This window comes from Pelobates fuscus, chromosome 9 (assembly GCF_036172605.1).
Source record: "Pelobates fuscus isolate aPelFus1 chromosome 9, aPelFus1.pri, whole genome shotgun sequence".
In the NCBI taxonomy this organism is placed as follows: domain Eukaryota; kingdom Metazoa; phylum Chordata; class Amphibia; order Anura; family Pelobatidae; genus Pelobates; species Pelobates fuscus.
Window position 1 is genome coordinate 161,120,094 of NC_086325.1, and position 19,517 is coordinate 161,139,610.

General features: G+C 40.4%; 1 protein-coding gene across 4 annotated transcripts in view; it reads left to right on the forward strand.

The window, feature by feature from the left end:
- RALGPS1 (Ral GEF with PH domain and SH3 binding motif 1) overlaps positions 1–19,517 on the forward strand; it is a 328,055-nt gene that overhangs the window by 94,975 nt on the left and 213,563 nt on the right. For all 4 annotated transcript variants that reach the window (XM_063432901.1, XM_063432903.1, XM_063432904.1 and 1 more), the window contains exon 6: positions 15,362–15,445. In XM_063432901.1, coding sequence (XP_063288971.1) covers positions 15,362–15,445 — 84 coding nt within the window. The remainder of the gene's footprint in view (positions 1–15,361; positions 15,446–19,517) is intronic.

Here is a 19,517-nt window from a genome sequence, read left to right on the forward strand (position 1 = left end):
AATGGAGACATGTCATTGTCAAAAGGGAGTTTACTGGAGATATACAGCAGGAGGTTAGGCCCGGTGTATGCCTACTAAGCTGTTGTGTAATATTGCCGACCAGCAATCGAGACTCCCCTGTTTTGGCAGAAATTTCCAATATTGTGTTTCGCAGCAATGAGCATGTTAGTGACAGTCCGTGTGAGAGTGGGTGACAACGAGGCTGGATTTACAGTTTCCGATCACTGGTTCATAAAGAAGTGCGTCTTGTCCCCTGTCTAACCACCCAGTGTCTCAAGTTAAACTTGCCTACCAAAAACAAATAAAAAATGCAAACGGCTTTATCGTGCGTTTGAAATGTTCAGATCTGAATACATTTGGAATATGTGTACTGGGTTATCTTGAATCTCGCAGAGTATAAATTGTAATAATTTACGTAAAATAAAGCATTCCCTGTGGCCAATGTTAGAATGCAGGAAAATCCAAGATGGTTAGCAGCTTATTCAGCAGCTGGCATTGAAAATACAGATTGTTTTGTTTTATTTTGGAAGATTTCGAGGGAGCGGACGTTTTCCCCAATTTTGCTGTCAAGCCAGGGTTTAAACAATATTGTGCGATGCAATTATGTTACTTTTTGAACTTTGGACGGGCGCGTTTGGGAAGACAGAAAGCCGCATTCCTCTGAGCTCAGATAACTGTTGGATTTCGTTCAAAGCTGCCTGTTTTGTAGTGTTTGTCCCCCGTAGTCTTCTTTTTACTAACCTTCTAGCAATCCAATTCCAGTCCCTAACGAAAATCAAACCCCTCTGCTGGTGAGTGCAGATGATGTGTTACATGTTTTTTAATGCTCCGTTCACTGTCTTTTTTTATTTTTGTATCTCAAACATCACCTCTTTCTTAGACAATCAATCTAAACCTCTTTAAATGTTGCTGACATAACCTTTTATGTTTTTTAGGTTAAGAATAAAATCGTGTGTTCCTATGTCTGTTTATTTTATTAAAGCAGCTCTGTAACCTTCTGGGGTAATTGCATATTCTAAATGGTGGTTTAGGAGGTCCAGCGGGGGTGAGTTATACTTAACTGATGCGGTCTCTCCTGAAATCTTCAAGTCGTGCACATGCACGAGAGTGCCACATTAATATATATGGAGAATCCTGCGAGATACGGTCTCACAGGGAGCAAGATAATGCCTTATTCCAACATCCGTCCGTAACTGTAAACATTTTCTTTGACTTGCTCAATTTTTTTATATTTTGTTTTTGGGGGGTAGGTGGCAAAACTGCTTTAATGGAACACTATAGCGTTAAGAATACATACCTGTATTCCTAACGCTATAGTACCTCCTTACCCAGTACCCAGTTATATATAGGATCCCCTCCTTTTCCAATTAGTAAAATAAAAGTTTGGTTTTTTTTTCACCCTTTTTTAACTTCAAGGTACCCTCCGTGCTGCTATGTTCTGCTTTTCCTGTGATGTGATGGAGGACATGGTCTCCTCCGACCATGGTCCAATTATATGCTACGAAAACAGTGCAGTGGAAGTGCCTCTAGTGGCTGTCAGGAAGACTGTCACCAGAGGTTGTTTACCCAGTAATTTAAACATTTGCAGTTTCTAAAACACAAAAGAATTGCTATGTTTTACTCTGCAGGGTAAAAAGGACAGGACCACCGCACCCAGACCATTTCAATGAGATGAAGTGTTCTGGGTGATTATTGTGCTCCATTTAAATTTACTACTATGTTAACATTTAGAGAGCTGCCCTGGTGGCACCCAAATCTGGTATCCATGGTTACCTGCTTCCAATTGTCTCGAAGGATGCTCAACAAATTAGGAACATCTGTTATTGCTGCACAATCTGTTGAAATGTGGCCAGTCTGCAGGGCTTTGTTGCCCTCTTCAAGGAGAAGAGACCAGAGTGAATTTTCACCCAGCCAACCATATGTATAGGTATATGTTTTCCATGATATAATGGCATTCTGTGTCTTTAGCTGCCGAGCATTAACTGCCTTAGGGAGTTTTTCCTAGCCTAATGGCTCCTAAACTGCTTTGCTGCATTAGTCAGTGAAATGGTCATGTTACTATGGCTTGTGCAGAGCAAGCAAGACCCACACCTTTCATGGCTTTTAATACTTCCCCAGGGTAATCCTGTTTTGGGAAGAGGTAAAGCAAAGTGATCCATCCTGAGCACTGGCCACCTTGTGCTTTAGACCAGTTGCCTTATTTAGATTGTGCGAAATGGGACCTTCTCTATACTGTAACTGCACATGGTCTTTGGACAGATTCACTAAATTCATGCTGGTGCCAGACCGCCAGTGGCCTCCCACCCTTCATGCCGCCAATGTTCTTACATTTTAAATTTCAGGTTTTCTTCATCTGTTTTACATGAGGAAATTGTAAGCAATAGCTTAAATACATGTAGTTGTCCGTAGCCATTTTTATACTGTTTTCGTACATTTTTATCTATCCTTGCATTTCCTGTAATATGATGCTTTATGTACTGTGACCGCTACAAACTGAGCTAAGCGTTGCTAAGAGCTGACAATCTAAAAACCGTGGCTTCCATAGTGATGTAAGGTTTTGGTGTAGGTTGAATTATTTTGCTCTATCCAAACCATTTGTTGCCTGTGGACAATACGTTCAGTGTGATGCTTTCTGCAGTCGGCCAGGGGTTAAATATATAGCTTGGAAAGCGTCTTGCGATTTTTTCCAGCGACTATTCAGAGCTGATTAGGTCATTCGGTTTCGATTCACGTTATACTCCAGTTACACTAATTTACCTTCTACAACCACAGACCGCTTAGGAAAGGGTATTTTTTCAGAATCTGTAAAGTATTAGTGTTTAGCCGTTGGGTCATTGCGATGGGGGGGAGTAAAGGGGGGCTTCGTTTGGATGTTAAAGTTCTCAGTCTGAGTGAAGGTAACATTAGATTACAGCTGCTCCCAATACCTGTATCTTATATTAATGGTGTCATTGACCTAAATGGGTTCTACTGGATTGTGGGATCATATCACAATATGACTTGTGTTATTAACCCTTTCAGTGCCATGGCGGCCCGGATGCATTGCTTACTACTGAAACATGTCAGGCCAGGTGGGCGTATATTGTTTCTTCTTCTTCATGTGTTCATAGTGCTCATGGTATCTGTCTGCTCGCTTAAACCACCATGTTTTTAGCTCACGAGAAGGGGGAAAACCTTGGTGCTAGTTACCCAGAGATCATGGGTTGTAGATGCACAGAATAACCTTCCGGCAGTGGTGGTAGACTAATTCAGTAGAAGAGTTTACAAAGGCTGGGGTAGGTACACTGCCATCTTAAAGGAAAACTCCAGTGCCAGGAAAACAATCTGTTTTCCTGCACCCTGCAGGTACCCTCTCCCTCCCACCCCCCAATCCCCAGTTGCTGAAGGGGTGAAAACCCCTTCAGTTACTTACCTGAGGCAGCGACTATGTTCCTCATCGCTGCCTCCTCCTCCGTGCCGCTCCTCCTACTGACTCCGTCGGCCGGTGGGCGAGACTGATCCCGCCCACCGGCCGAGGAGACCTAATATTGCCGCGCATGCGCATTAGCGCTCCCCATAGGAAAGCATTGAAAAAGGAAGTTCCCTCTAGTGGCTGTCTAGTAGACAGCCACTAGAGGTGGAGTTAACCCTGCAAGGTAATTATTGCAGTTTATAAAAAAACTGCAATAATTACACTTGCAGGGTTAAGGGTAGTGGGAGTTGGCACCCAGACCACTCCAGTGGGCAGAAGTGGTCTGGGTGCCTGGAGTGTCACTTTAAGCAGGACACACAATGAAGAATAAGACATGTGGATTTGGTAAGGGGTGGGGGAGGGGGCAGATGGCCTAGGTGTCCCATTTGAGTTTTATCGGCATTCAAAATCTAGGTTGCTCTGTTATTTTATAGAGGTTGATAAGAAATGGATTTATCGAACACTTGCTAACCTCCTCTACCATAAAGCGAGTAACTCGGGGAGGTTTAGGAGTAGTGGTGGGCCCCAAATTTCACATGATCCCCTAAAATGAAGGACTCCTGGTTAGCTGATAGAACCAAGTAAAGAAGGCTGATCTTTCCTGAATATTATATTCTTTTAAACCGCACAATATTTATGGTTTAAAGAGCATTCGTATATCACTGGGAAGCCCTAACTAAAGCACACCATGTGTTTAAACCCATTTGCATAATATTAGAGCATCCCCTGACAAATTGCCAACATTTATGTACTTAATAAAGTACATTCCGGAGATACTCATTTATTTACATTCCACTTTACCATAATTAATAGGTTGGCCTTCAAATTAGCATTTAATTGCTGTGAGACAGACTGCTTTAATTGCTTGGTGGTTTCTTACTAATGGACACATACATCGAGCCATTCCAACAATTCAATAATATACAAAGGATTCCAGCCAATACATCAATCTGGAGTAACCACTAAAATATAAGCGGAGGGGCAGTCGGTGGTTTGCGTGTTAAAATTGTGTCTATGTGTTCCAATTTGTGAAATAGTGGCTGTTATAGGAATACTCCAAACCACGAAAACACTTTAGCTTTCTGAAATGTTTTATGTGTAACGTCTGTCCTCTTTTTCAATTTACAAAAAGTGCAGATTTCAATAGAAATTAGAATTTTTACATTTTATTTTTTATTTTTTATAAATCAACCTTGTTATACCCATTGGCTGCCAATCAGACAACTGGTCCTGTGACTTCCTGGTTTGTTTAGCTCAGAAAGCACCCGCCTTGCAAAGACTTATCTTTAAACTGCATTGGGAAGTCTGTGATTGGACAGCCACAGAAAGTCTGGGCGGGGTTAGAAGGGGAGGGCTTGCAAAGGCTGTAGACGTGGTTTTTAGCTTTTGCAAGCTGTTTTCAGATACAAACCCATTGAAAAAGTGCATAATTAAATGCATGCATGTTTTCATTGGTGGTATGTTTACTAAGTAGAGTTTTTACAATTTTATTTTATTTTTTATTTGTGCATTGGAGGTTCCTTTTAAAGTTTATGCGTTTGATGGGTTTCCAGCGCTTGCAGTTCTGTCCACCTTATTTTGGTTATTGAGCTGTTTTTTTTTTGTTTTGGTTTTTTACATTTTTTTTTTTTTTTTGTGATCAACATTGACAACTTGTAAATGATTACCCTTGAGTTGGGCTTGCAACATTGTAGATAGAGTTTAATAATCGTGTGTGTAGATAGAATGCTTTTGTAATTAATCTGCAGCAATTGAGACATAGCGGGCACATCCCAATAGATCTAATAATATCCAGTAAATGTGTTCTGTCTTTGTTCTGCTGTCAACATGTTCTGTACAGATTCCAGCCCTCTTTGATCAGAATTATTTTTTTTGGGGGGGAAAGGGATTCATCTAATATCAAAAATCCTTCTTGCCACCTAAAGTTAAATATATCAGAGCAAAGGATTTTGTTCACACGTTGTATGTCACAAAAAAAACTGTTTTCCGCTGGCTCTTTCTTTTTCATCTGCTATGGACTTTTTATATTTTGAAAGAAATTCTAGAAGGTGAGTAAAAGTGTAGTTGCCAGAAAAGACCTGGCAAACGTTGGCCTGCACGCTCTCCATGCACGGGAGGGCCTTTAGATTGGGGCAATAACATCTAAGTAACATTCAAAGACTCTCCGTTAACTCTGACACAGGTGAGTTGGAACTGATAAATCTTAGAGGTCGGCTGCAGCTTGATCTCATCAACGCTGCACGCCACCCGTGGGATAGTGTAGTGTCATCCCGCCTCGTGTCCCCAAGTCACTGCGTACTTCTAGTCACTGGCTAACTCTACAGAGCGAGCCATGGTTTGTGGCAGGCTTTCTCATTGGGACTATGTGTACGTGGCACACCTCCTGTAGAGAGAGTGAGTCAGAGCTACGTCATGGTGACACTCGCTGTGCACACGGAGCGAACTGTGAATTCTCCTCCAACATTGCGAAGGTTAAAGGGTAAGGATCAACATTACAGCTTCTGTTTCTGTATTTACAAAAGGTATACTGACTCAACGCGGCGTTTCCATCGTGAATTAGCAAGACCTCCGTTAAATTGATTTTCCTGGCTGCTCAGCCTTTCATTTATTGGGCAGTCAATTTTTGCAGAATTGCACATATTTTGAATGCGTGTACGCTCTGTTTTTGATGGTTTGTCCTGAAATGCACTTTTTGCCGTGCATTGTACGATTTATTTTCGCCCTCCAAAACCACATTCGTTAAAAATTTCAGCCTGGCGGGTTATTTTGATATTGTGTTTTGGCTGTCCCTCCTGCTGTAAATCCCATCTCAAAAATGGAAATCCTACTTTCCTTAATATCAAAATCCTCCAATAAAATGGAATATCTTTTCCTGTGATATGAGTGTATGTGTATGTATGCAGAGGGTAACGTCGATGTTTTTCAAGTTTTGAACTGTTGGACTAAATAGTCAAGATGTAGAGTTTTCTTTCCGTATTTGCCTACTTTGACTTGAATTTCAGATTTTCACTCCATGCGTCGTGTCTAAATAAACTCTGTAAATTGGTAAATGCCTGAAATTGGTGCTGCTGGGTTTTTGGATACATTTCCCATGATGTGTATGCTGCTTTTTAACTGGTAATTCAGAATCATCTTTGGGACCGTGCTCATCAGTGCAGGGGATCAGTTCTGGTCCAATCTTCCTTTAACCTTGTATTATGTTTTTCAGTAGATTTGTGTGAGAATTAACGATATTCCAGTGGCGTTGTTGGCTACTAATCCTAGCCTTTATTACTCTATTAATGTGTGAGCTTTGATGAAAAACACATTACAACATTTTGACCCAAAATAGCTGATTATAGACAGAGCTTGGCTTTTTTAGCCTTAATGTTTTGTTTTGATTTCGTCAGAATTCTCGGTTTAGTGAATAAACCCTCCTTTTTAATCTTTCAGAAACCTATGGTAAAGGGGTTAAGCTTTTATAGTGACTTTTCCAGAAGGAATGTTTCAACTATTTATTAATCCCCGGAGCGTAAAGAGATTTCGCCAATATCAGAACTGCAGCCAGTGGGTCTGTGTGTTCGAGGACGAGTCGATGTGTATTCCTTATGGACGGAATATCTTTGTTATCTGATCACCCGGGCCACAGTGTTAAAGTGGGGAATAGGCTGTTATTGTGTGCTCTGACCCAGATGATAGATGTTTGCAGGGTTTAGAACCCAAATCTGGTTTGTTTTATGAATCCGCTAGTGGTACATTTTATAGAGTAAAAAATTAAGCAACACTGGGGAAGATGTTCCAATTCTCGAGTTTCTCAATCCATGTAATACTGCATGTGCGCCCTGTGCCATCTGTGTTTGCTCAATTGGATAAAAGTCCAACATATTTGCTTTATTTGGTCTATGATGGGTAAGTTCCAACCTTGAGGATGCAGGATCTTTTCCCGGCAAGGTCAACTCGACATTTCATCTCTCCAGACAGACCAAATGTGCCTTGGGTCGTGGAAACCGGGATTTAACCTGCTGCAAATTCAGTTGGCTATGAGAGATAACAAAATAGTATGATTTGTGTGTTGTTGTTTTTTGTTTTACAGGTCTATTTTATCACAAAGTATATATCTGGTTATTAAAACCATTTGCCCGGCTGCATGGTCGCATGTAGCACGAGCTCCACACAAGAAACCAATATTTCAGCGAGATACTCAGATTTTTTTTTTTATACGGAAAACTCTGCATACTACAAGCTGAGCATCTCCTGACCCAAAGCCTGCGTCACCCCAGGGTTTTCTCAACGCCTTTCCAGTGATGTAAAGTCCTCTTGCGGCCTGCCACTGGGGAAATTGTGGCTCCGCTCCTGAGCCCGTTTCCGCATTCCCAGGCTGAGGGCCTTGAGGGGGTCAAACCCGGGGCATGTCCCACACACTCAGAGGACCGGTTCCTTTGCCATCTGGGGCATTGTCAGAGGTTCCGGGAGTACCTGGAGCAGTAGGAGTTGCATGCTGGCTCTCTTCAAAGCCTGGAAATGGTGATTTAGCCAACAGGGGGCTACTGAGACTTGGTTTCAAAATGTGACCTCTTTGGCAAGTAAGGGGATAGGATGAACGCCACAACCAAGCCTCGAGGCATAGGGGGGCACAGTATTGTTTTATTTTTAATTGTATAGTCTCCTATGTGCACTCTGGAGTAGGCACTGGTCCTAGTTGTGTAGTGGTTCCCCTATCAGTGATAATCCCTACAAAGTTAAAAAATGTTCCAAACGACCGCCATATCACAGAGCTTACATTTGCCACTAACTGAGTAGCTGGGTCACATCCCCCTGTCACTATGGCCTAGCACCTTTAATCATATTCTCTATAATTCCCTGACACACTGATTGTCCAGCCTACCTAGAGCTTCATTTTATTATTGTGAGCCCTGGTGGGCAAGTGTTCAGGTTTGCTTGACTTATGCCGAAGCCACTTCTGCTTTTATATATTCCAGCGTGCACACCACAGTTGAGGAGCGTGGCTGTTGAATACCCCACAGACAGGGTGGAATAGCTGTCAGAGGTTCTTGTATCAATATTCTAAAGATTGGTGCTGTTTTTTTTGGAATTCCACATTACTGTTTTATGATATGTCATAATTCTGCTTGTTGATAGTGTTGTGGCAAGACAAGCCTGTAATGTTATCTGTGCACAACTAAAATAAAGAATTAAAAAAACAAAAACAAAAAACATTAAAGGCATTTAAAGACTTTTGCTGTTTGTTCTGACTCGTATATAACGTGGATTCCCATTTACATTGCACTGTTACGTTTTGGCATATACAGGCCCCAGTTAAATATTTTTAGATAAGCGTTTCATAGATTTTTGGCTAAACTTTTAAAATGATGAAATTTATTGAAATTTTTTTTTTAAGATTTTAAAATTGTGATATATTCTTTTTTTTCGGGGGAGGGGGGGGGGAAGATAACATATATATCAGGGCCACAGCATTTAATTTTTTTTTACTTTTAGGCCAAATTGCCGATCTAAATAAAAATAAAATAAAAGGCAAAATAAATGTGCACATTTTCCAGTTTTGCTTTTTTGGCTGAAAACGTGCTTTCCCCTCGTCAATTCTGCCCAATTCCTGGTCAAACTGTATATTTAATGGTTAACTTCTGCAGGCTGGTTACCATCTCCCTCGGATGCAGTGCTGAGACCTATAGTCTGGAGCAGAGAAATTTGTTTCCCTGAGAGCATCTGCCTCTAGCTCAGATTAAATATTTGACAGTCTCCTTTGAGAGTCTGATGTACTCTGACATTTTGTTGGATCGTCCGAGTTTAGCCCTGATTGTAATGATGAATTGGTTTGCATGCTGGTGCTGTTATCGTTCGCGTTCACGCAGACTACCACGCAACCAGTGCAGCTAAAAGCCCATGTATTCAGTTCCAGCCTAGGACGTCGACCTGACTTCTACAAATTACCTAAACTTTCCATCGTTCCATGCTGTTTAAACACTTACAGAAGAAGTGGAAAATCTAGCAAACCAGGAGAAAAATGTTGTTTTGATTTTTAGAGTGCGTGAGCGTCCTTTCCATTTATTGTACCGTCCGGCTCGGCTCCTGGAGATGTTGATTACTGTCGCTTCGTGGACCAATGAACTGTCTGTTATTTACATTTTTTTGCGTTTACCTCCGAAGGCTGAAATCTGTACGTCTATTATTATGGAGAAATCTTGAAACGGTTCATATTTAGCTCTTATATAACTCTTTATAATAACTCTTAGCACTTTTTGGGGCCCTTTATTAACTCTCTTCAACTCACAGTTTGATAAAGGAATCCCTTGACTTAACTCTACAGATTTATTTTGTAAATCTCAAAGACGTAAGAATAAAGAATTGGGGTTTGGAGATGTTTAAAGAGCCATTCTTGGTCAAAGCTGTAGAAGCAGATCGGCCACCATAGAGTCAAATAAACTGTTTCTGAGGATTGCAACACGTTTAGGACTTTAGCCCAGAACATCTTTTAACACACGGTGTCACCTTAACCAGGAGACCCACGCAACCTGGGCCTGTCTCAGAAGGCACAGCCTCATGGACAAGTCTTTAGTGTTAAAAACACAGTTTAAGAGACATTGAGAATGGAAAATAAATCATTAGCTTGCCTTATGGTTAGCCCTTAAGTTCTCAATCCTCTAGAATAATGAACACACAGTGAGTTTTCATCTGATATATGATCTTCTTGTTTTCCATTGAAGATATACATAGTGGCAGCATTCACTATGTATTGCAGCCTGCAGATTCCCATCTGGACCAAGTGACTAGGATTGTCAGCTCAGTGGCAGAACTAACGTAGAGAGGATTTTATATGGGCCCCTTAATGCATGGGTAGCCAAATCGATATCTGATATCGCTATCTGTCGCACAACTCCCATTATGACTTGTCAGTTAGGGATCTACCATTTGCCCATCTTTGCAGGATTGTTTTTAACACTGATGTAAACATGTTTTAGTATAAAATATGTGTGAGTGACTGTAGGGGTGTGTTTGTATGTAGTGTTGGTTTTTGAATGCAGGTGTGTTTATAAATAATGCTGGTGTTTTAATACATACGGTACGTGTGTTTGAATGTAGGGGTGTATTTGTGTGTAGTGTTGGCATTTGAATTCAGAGATGTATGCACATATACACATACACAGCCACACATGGATACAAATACACACTGACACACATGCAGATACACTGACACACATATATATACACAGGAAAAAAGGAATACAGATTAAGAAACAGCACACACATTAAAATACAGTTTGACATTTTACAAGGCCAAATTAAATCACCTATCTCAGCAAAGAAATATGAGGATTGAGATCCACAATATGGCCATACCATGTTAATCCCAGCACTACGTCACAGTACCCCAATATCTGTGGATCCTACACTAATGTAACGTGGGAGACAAATTAAAAAGTGCTAAAATAACTAAAGTGTTTTTAATTAATCTGTTAGAGCATTGTGAATATATACCATGCAACATTAATGTGGTAAACGCAATACACAGATACACACACTGACACACATATAGATATATACATACAGATACACTGACACATACAGATACACTGATACATACAGATACACACACTGACACACATACTGGTCAAAATTGTTCCGCTTCTGCTGGCTGTGGCTCCACCACCAGCACCAGTAGTAGTTTTGCCACTGGGTCAGCTGTAGATCAGTGCCTCTTGCAGTGCAGAAAGACCATAGTTAGTATGACATTGTCCAGCTGCGTGCGTCCTCTGTCTAATGCAGCCAAGTACTGCATGTCTCGCCATGCTTCTCTCTCCCGCAGCGGGAGCTCTAATCCAGACTTAATGCTTGGGGATTGTCAGTATCCAGCCCTCACACTACCCCAAGGGAAAGACAGAAAGCGAAATTAATAGAAGGGCTTGATGTTTTGTTTGTTTTTCTCCCTTGCGTTGTCAAGCTTTTCTCTATACGTATGAGAGCAAGCTCCGTGTTAGCCTTCTCTGTAAGTAACTAGCTCTTGTAGCAGTTAATAAAGTTTATTTAAGATTAGGTGTCGCACATCACGTCTCTTTCTATTATACACATCTGTGAGAGCATGTCAGGGGGTAAGTACCATAATAAACACCTACCACTTATGGATTCCCATCTCCTATGGTGCTTTGCCGTTACAGAAATGTAATGTATTATTCCCTTCAATTGCACGGTTTTATTATAGCCAATCCCAGTTACAGATGTTTTGGCTGAACATCAAACCTTTTTAACCAGATCTTGTAAAAATGCTCACGCTGAATTTATTGAAAGTGACATTAAAGTGTCTGTTCGCTCCTAAGGCATCATAGTTAGCTCGTGGTTTGTTCCTAAAATGTATGTACGTCCATCCGTACCAAGCACCTTGGTTCTCCACAGACCTGGGATGTACTGATACTGCTATAAAAATTCGGACTTCACCCTAGTAGGAAATGCATTGTACTGATGAAAGATCGACTTGCCGCTCATCTTTTGAGAATTAGTTGCTCTACATACATGTAAATGAGCTATTCAGGACTGAGTCCATGTTCCGTACCAGAGGCCAGGACATTCCGTTCAGCCTGTGCCATATGCCCTTACCAGGAACTCTGCAGGACGTTCCAATAAAGACACTCTGTGACCAGACAGTAAATTTATACAACGACTGACAAATTGGTGTTACGCTTCCTTTAACAAGTCTCTGTAGAAGACCGTGAATCGACCCACTGTTTCTGAGCTTTTCCCGTCTACATGCTATAAATCCGGCCATAAAATGTGAGACCTCTTCGACTGCGCGGTGATAGCAGACACCTTTATTTTATTTTTTAATTTTGTGTATTAACACTTAGTTATTTTATTACGAATTGGTTACAAACTCAACATTGAAAATCGTGTTAAAATGAGGCAAAATGGTGTAAAAGCGATTACAGGTGTATTTCCAGGAGCACTGTTTGAGCAGTTTCCCCAGTGGCGTACCTTGGATTGGAGTCAGATTAACCATTCAGCACGTGAGATTTCACTACAGACAGCTGGAAATATACGTTTTTTTCTGTGTGACTGGCACCAGTAATCACATGTTTTGCAATTTGGCTTTTGATTTGATGATTTTTTTCTCTCCAAAATAATTTACTTTTTAACTTTATGTAGATGTCCTAGTTTAGATAAATGCAGAACCAGAATCTAAACTGAAGTACGTGTTTTTTCATTTGTCTCTTTGTATGATTGTTAAAATGTGAATGAATAACTAAACCGATAATTGTAGAGAATTAACAGAGGAATTAGAATTTACTGAAGTTGAAAATTTTTCAACTCTGCTGGTATGGGCTACAATGTTCAGAACACTGGTGAGACCTCACTTGGAGTATTGTACGCAGTACTGGAGACCGTATCTTCAGAAGGATATTGATACTTTAGAGAGAGTTCAGAGAAGGGCTACTAAACTGGTTCATGGATTGCAGGATAAAGCATACCAGGAAAGGTTAAAGGATCTTAACATGTATAGCATGGAGGAAAGACGAGACAGGGCGGATATGATAGAAACATTTAAATACATAAAGGAAATCAACACAGTAATGGAGGAGACTATATTTAAAAGAAGAAAAACTACCACAACAAGAGGACATAGTCTTAAATTAGAGGGGGCAAAGGTTTAAAAATAATTTCAGGAAGTATTACTTTACTGAGAAGGTAGTGGATGCATGGAATAGCCTTCCAGCTGAAGTGGTAGAGGATAACGCAGTGAGGGAGTTTAAAGGACCACTATAGGCACCCAGACCACGTCAATTTAATGAAGTGGTCTGGGTACCAGGTCCCTCTAGTTTTAACCCTGCAGCTGAAAACATGTTTCAGAGAAACTGCTATGCTTACACTGCAGGGTTAATCCAGCCTCTAGTGGCTGTCTCCCTGACTGCCACTAAAGGCTGCTTCCGCGATTTACACAGAGTAAATCACACTTATCTATTGCTGGAAGTCCTCGCGGAGTCCAGCGTCAAATAAGATTCCCATAGGAAAGCATTGAGTAATGCTTTCCTATGGGCGGGTATGAATGCGCGCATGCCTCTGGCCGCGCATGCGCATGCGACTCCACTCGGGAGCTGACATCAGCGGGGGAGGAGAGGTCACCAGCGCCGAGGGAGCCCGGTGCTGGATTAAGGTAAGTGGCTGAAGGTGTTTTAACCCCTTTAGCGCCAGAAGGGGGCCCGAGGGAGAGGGACTTTCCAAGAGCGTATAGTGTTTACCTGGCACTATGGGATCCCTTTAAGCATGCGTGGGATAGGCATAAGGCCATCCTAACTATAAGATAAGGCCAGGGACTAATGAAAGGATTTAGAAACCTGGGCAGACTAGATGGGCCGAATGGTTCTTATCTGCCGTCACATTCTGTTTCTAGTCCGTTCTTCACAAAACTCCAAATACAAAATGTAGACAAAATAAAGAGATTTGGAAAAGTTACCTAAGCTTGGTTATTTCAGCCTGAGCTTTACCATTTGAATTTAAATTTGCCACAATTTGGAGTTTAGTCAATAACCTTCCCCGTCCCACTCGCTCATCGCCAGAGCTGCTTTGTGAATGACCAGATCCTGATTATTAGTGTAGTGGTTATTAATGTGTAAAAAGAAATAGATAAATAATAATCGGAATACCTTGTATATAACTTGGACTCAGTGACAAAATTTGCAACGCTTCTTTTCCTAAAAAGTAAAAATATGTGAGGTTTTTTTTTTTCTTTGCTGGAATTTCGAGCGAGTGCTCCACATGGCGTAATTTCCTCGCAAGAATTTGTGACCTGACTGCAACATATCTTCAGTAAAACCAGTTTTATTCATTTTGTAAAAAATATGTACTTTTTTCATGTGCTGACAGTCAGACATATTGTGTATCTGTGAGTTTGTAAAGTCCACAGTGCCGGTATGAAGCACTAATTTATCCTACTGCCTGGTTTCGATGATCCAGCACTTGGCAATTCAGATCTTTCCTGGTCTACATTTCCCCATGAGGTTCAACCAGCTTTCAGTCTATTTTCAGAACATTGTGTACCGGTAGTATCCGATTCACCTACTGTAGATTTATAATGATTTACAAGGGAATTACAAATTCTTGGCTAAACAAGCTGAGCAGAAAAATGTAGCAGAATTGGATCTGTAAGTTTGCAACGTGACTCTTTCCTGTAATCAGAGCAGCTAACACTCAGATATAGCATGTCTGCCTGCGTGGACAGGGAATTTGTCCTATTCTGTAATGTACAGCAAAGGGTTTCCACCAGAATTGTTATGAGTATTTTGGGTATTCCAGACACTTTTTTTTAAACATAGAAGTCAAATTTTGTAAGTGGATAATACATTAAATAAAAGGTTCAGAGCTTGTTGTATATGTTGTGTTTTGTATAAATACAGATACATAAAAATATATATATTCTTTACCTTTCCATTTAAGAGCTACTTTTTAATACATGTTATAGAACGAGATCAAAGATAAGATAACATTTAAGGTGATCTTCACAGTTCTTCCCAAGCCGTGATGACACAATAAAGCTAAACTGGTTTATTTGTACATTTATAGAATATATTACATGAGTTAGCTCAGCCATAATCACTCCTACATTATAATGACTGACCAGCAGTCACGGCACTTTCTGGTTTAATTTTATATTTATCACAATAATGCAGCTTCCTTATCCATCAAAGGGGGTTATACTATAACCAGCTTATGTTTTGGGGTACCTCCCTCCAGCTCCTCTGTGGTTACAGAGACATTGTATTACATGGAATCGGGAGGGGGAGTTCGGCTCTCGTTCCAAGCTTATCTCTTCTATGCGGTGGAATGCAAATCAGTGTTTTGAATGTAACATACGCAATTCCGTAGAAGCCCAGATACCCGCTGCTCAGATACCCATAAACCTATTCTGTTTACTTGATCTCTTTTCAGGAACTCACCAGCTGCGGGTGGAACAAAAAGGAGAAACACAGCCTTGCTCCAAATGTTGTTGCCTTTACAAGAAGGTTTAACCAGGTATGAAATATGTATATAAATAAATAAACCTATTGCAGCATGCGCCTGGCTTCCTCTTCCCTTATAATAATTGTATCATGCTGTACAACTGGTGCAGGAATCAGGGCATGGGAGGCCCCTTGCCTTCTGCAATCTGTGACTTGATATTTTTTAATCATGCTCTCACTGTTAATGCACAATCTACTTTTGATGCATTCAAAACATTTAAAAGCATTTGATGCTATATGTAAAAAAAAAACAAATTTGAGTTTTGCTACTGTAAATCGTGAGCCTCTGCTGGGTCCAGATAGTGTCGAGATTCTCAGCCAGTCTGGAATATAAGAAATGTTATGCTCTTTCAGTTGACCAGAACTAGTGAACTATTGACAGGTAAACTAAATAGAAAATGAAATGAGGACGGTATCACATTAGAGCCGAGTGGATAGGATTTTGCAGTTATTTGGACAATATTCCCGTCATGTTGTATGGTGTGTAACCTCGGTCCTGCAGACTTTACAGAAGCACGGAGCTCTGCTTTTAGTCTTTGTGCAAAAAGTCTGAGGGACCTATTGTATATCACCCATCCGGGACACACGAGCTACATCTTTACCTCTGACCGCTACCTCCTACTTGTTTGTCGGACCCCAGGGTAAATGAGATTGACTTTAACTTGGACTTGCTTGGCCTTGTGTGTATGATTATTCCAGATAGGAGCTGGGATTCCTCTTGCTATACATCATAACACTTATCATGGAACGAATAGAACGGAGGGGAGCTGTCTGCTATATTTTTCTCAGTTTAATAAGTTCTGCCAGGGGCAGACCAGAGGCTAAGAGGTCTGTGGTCCCTAGGCTGATGTGATTGGAACACCAGTTGTTGGTTTAACAAGTGAGTGAAACTCAATCTTAAACTGCTCCAGGACCGCTTGGGAAATCGGGCTGTCACTCACAGTATGACTTGGTTAGAAATTAAAATCCCGGCTCCCAGTAAACCTTGCGAGCTAGTTCAGCAGCGTTAAGCAGGGACATCGTCAGTTTTATTTGATGGAACTTCGTTACCAAACTGCTTTACAGATTCCAAAGAATACAATTCGGGATTTAACTATTCAACGCCTTCCTGTTTCTAAATGCATTGATATCTTATGGTTCCATAGGTTGAATTTGGTATTTTTGCAACAAAATCACACTTCCATCCTTTGACGTGATCACAGAAATGTTTGCCAAAACCCCTCCGATTGGAAACCAATTTACAGTTTGATTGGAGCCAAAATAACGCTTCCAAGAAAGCAGTTTAAACGTGCATTATGTTGGCCGCAGAGCTTGCCTTGGCATATTTCATAGATTTTTTTAATGGAGATTTGTATGCTGCACATTATGTCATCTGCACCTACACACTGCATTCACTCCCAGAGTTGGTAGATGTGATCTCCTTTTTGTAAGTGCTGGCATTAAGTTGGCTTATTCCCTGCCTCGAACCCTTCCCCCACACCCCCAGAGCAATGTGCTCCATACATTGTAAAATAATGCTAAACCATTCTTTTACACTGCTCCTATTGGAATAGTTAGAAAAATCATAAACTTTAAAGATCTGGCCAAAGGAAATAGTGGAGGGCTCTTTTAAAGGAAAACACGTCTGATGAAGTCTATTAAAACTCTTTGGATTGGATGTAACATGACACAAAAGCTGCGTGTCCTGTTATTTTCTTTTTTTTTTTTTTTGTTATAATTTATAATTTTTATTGTAGCATCGCATTTTGTACATTTATCATCTCTCAGTTTTGCTACATTTTAAATGCAACCGTTGCATAAAGTGTCACTGGTAACAGGTAAACATTACAGTCTATGTGAAGCATAGGTACAGTGGTGTATAATAGTTATACTCGTGGTTGCATGGTATTAGTAAGAAAAATGAACATTTGCTTGTTGGAGATACCTTCTTTTTGGGGGGTATTAGCAAACTGAGAGGTACATGGTAATGCGTTTCGTGGGTGGTCTATTTGGCGGCGGGCCCGCCGGAGAAAGATTGTAAAAGTGGAATCGGACATAGAGCAATATCTGAGGATGATAGCCTAAGGAGTATACACCTGTGACTTGCAGTCCAAGTTATAATGTACTTGCGGTATTCAGGTTTTCGGCACATCTCATCTTTACCGTGTACATAGCATGTAAGCCCTCCACATCTCATCTTTACCCCATACATAGCATGTAAGCCCTCCACATCTCATCTTTACCGTGTACATAGCATGTAAGCCCTCCACATCTCATCTTTACCGTGTACATAGCATGTAAGCCCTCCACATCTCATCTTTACGTGTACATAGCATGTAAGCCCTCCACATCTCATCTTTACCGTGTACATAGCATGTGTGTCCTCCACATATCTGCTTTACCATGTATGTAGCATATCAGCCCTCCATATCTCCTCTTTACCACGTACATAGCATGCAAGTTCTCCATATTTCCTCTTTACCATGTATATAGCATGTACGCCCTCCACATTTCCTTTCTTATATAAAATGTGAATTGCTGCATGCTCTAGCAGAAGCAAAGAGTTAATGACACCCCAAAGCTCTGAGTTTTAAACCCTGTCTCATTGTCTGGGTATCACGAGAACCCAGGCCTGGAAGAATTAGCGTGATTAGGTCATATTCAGATGGATACAATTACTTTCCTGCCGTTTCCATCCGCTGGAAAACTTCTATCATCAAACCCCTTGGAACACAGTTTAATTTTTATTTTTTTTATTCACCAAAAAGTATTTTGCTCTTTAAAAAAAAAAAAAAAAAAACAGATGTGAAAACAAACTGTGGGACACCCTGGGAATAGATTCTATTCCAACACAAATATTTTGGTGGAGTGCCAGGGACTGTTTGATACGAATAACTAAAGACCATGCTATCTGTAAGGAGCAGGAAGCGAGGACGAGGGCGCAGGTCAGACAGTCTGCGCAGTGGGCTGGGGCAGAGCCTGGCATTTTCTTTTTAATAACGATTCTTTCAGTCCATAATATGCTTCTAAAAATCTTATTGCAAATTTGAGTCAAAATTGGGGCAAAATTTACTATATTGTCAAAAAGAAAAGTAAAATCGTACTGTTGCCTTAAAAGCCAAATTGAAAAAAATTAAATGTTTTTTTTCCATTTTACTAATATGTTACCAGAAAAACACATTACGTGTTTTACAGTAACATCAAAATCAATGTAGATCCTTCATAAACAAATCTCTATTTAAATGCATTTTTTTTCCTTCTTTTACTAAAACCAACACTATTTGAAGAAGCATTTAAACTCCTAAAGAGGTTGGTCTGGAGACTGTGCCAAGCCAGACTCCGAGCTACGTCTATGGAAAGTATTCGAATGAACACAACAAGGGTGATAAAAAGATCAGAGTTATATAACATGTCAGGGACCCTAAATAGGCCCCTATATCCATCCAGTGACTGAGTCATTTACGTAAGCAAAAAGGGGACTTGCAGCTTAATCTGTGGTTGGCTGATTACCCTGAAATTTAGATCATTTTTTTTTTTTTTTTTACATAGCCTGGAAAAAATGAAGGCACAGTATTAATGTAGAAGGCGTCTGGTGTGTGTAAACGTGCAAAACAAAACGTTAAAAAAAAAAAAGCTATAAAATGTTGCAATGTTTGGCAATGTCCTAAATTTGGCTTAGAATACTTAACCTTTGCTGCATTTTCCAAAAGATTACTTTTCCACTTTAAGCCACATATGTCGAGGCAAAAACATGGACAGTTCTGGGACAAATAAGGAGGGTGCACTCACCAGGGACATCAAGGGTTTTCAAAAATGTTGTACTTTGCCCTAAAATAGCACTTGATTTTCTCCAATACATTGAGGCGCCCGAAATGATAAGCACCAAGTAAAAAAACTTTAAATAAATGCATCTTCATTTGTTAACGGTTTATAGTCTAAATTTAATTTTTGGGGATACACTTTTAAAATATATATTTTTTTAAATAAGGCAAGATGGGGACTACTTTGCCTTATGAAATTTTCCTCCACTTGACAAAAGGTGGAGCTACCTGTTGTCAAGTTTTGTCACTTTCCCAAGCCGTCTATATTGTCAGGAACTGAAGAAA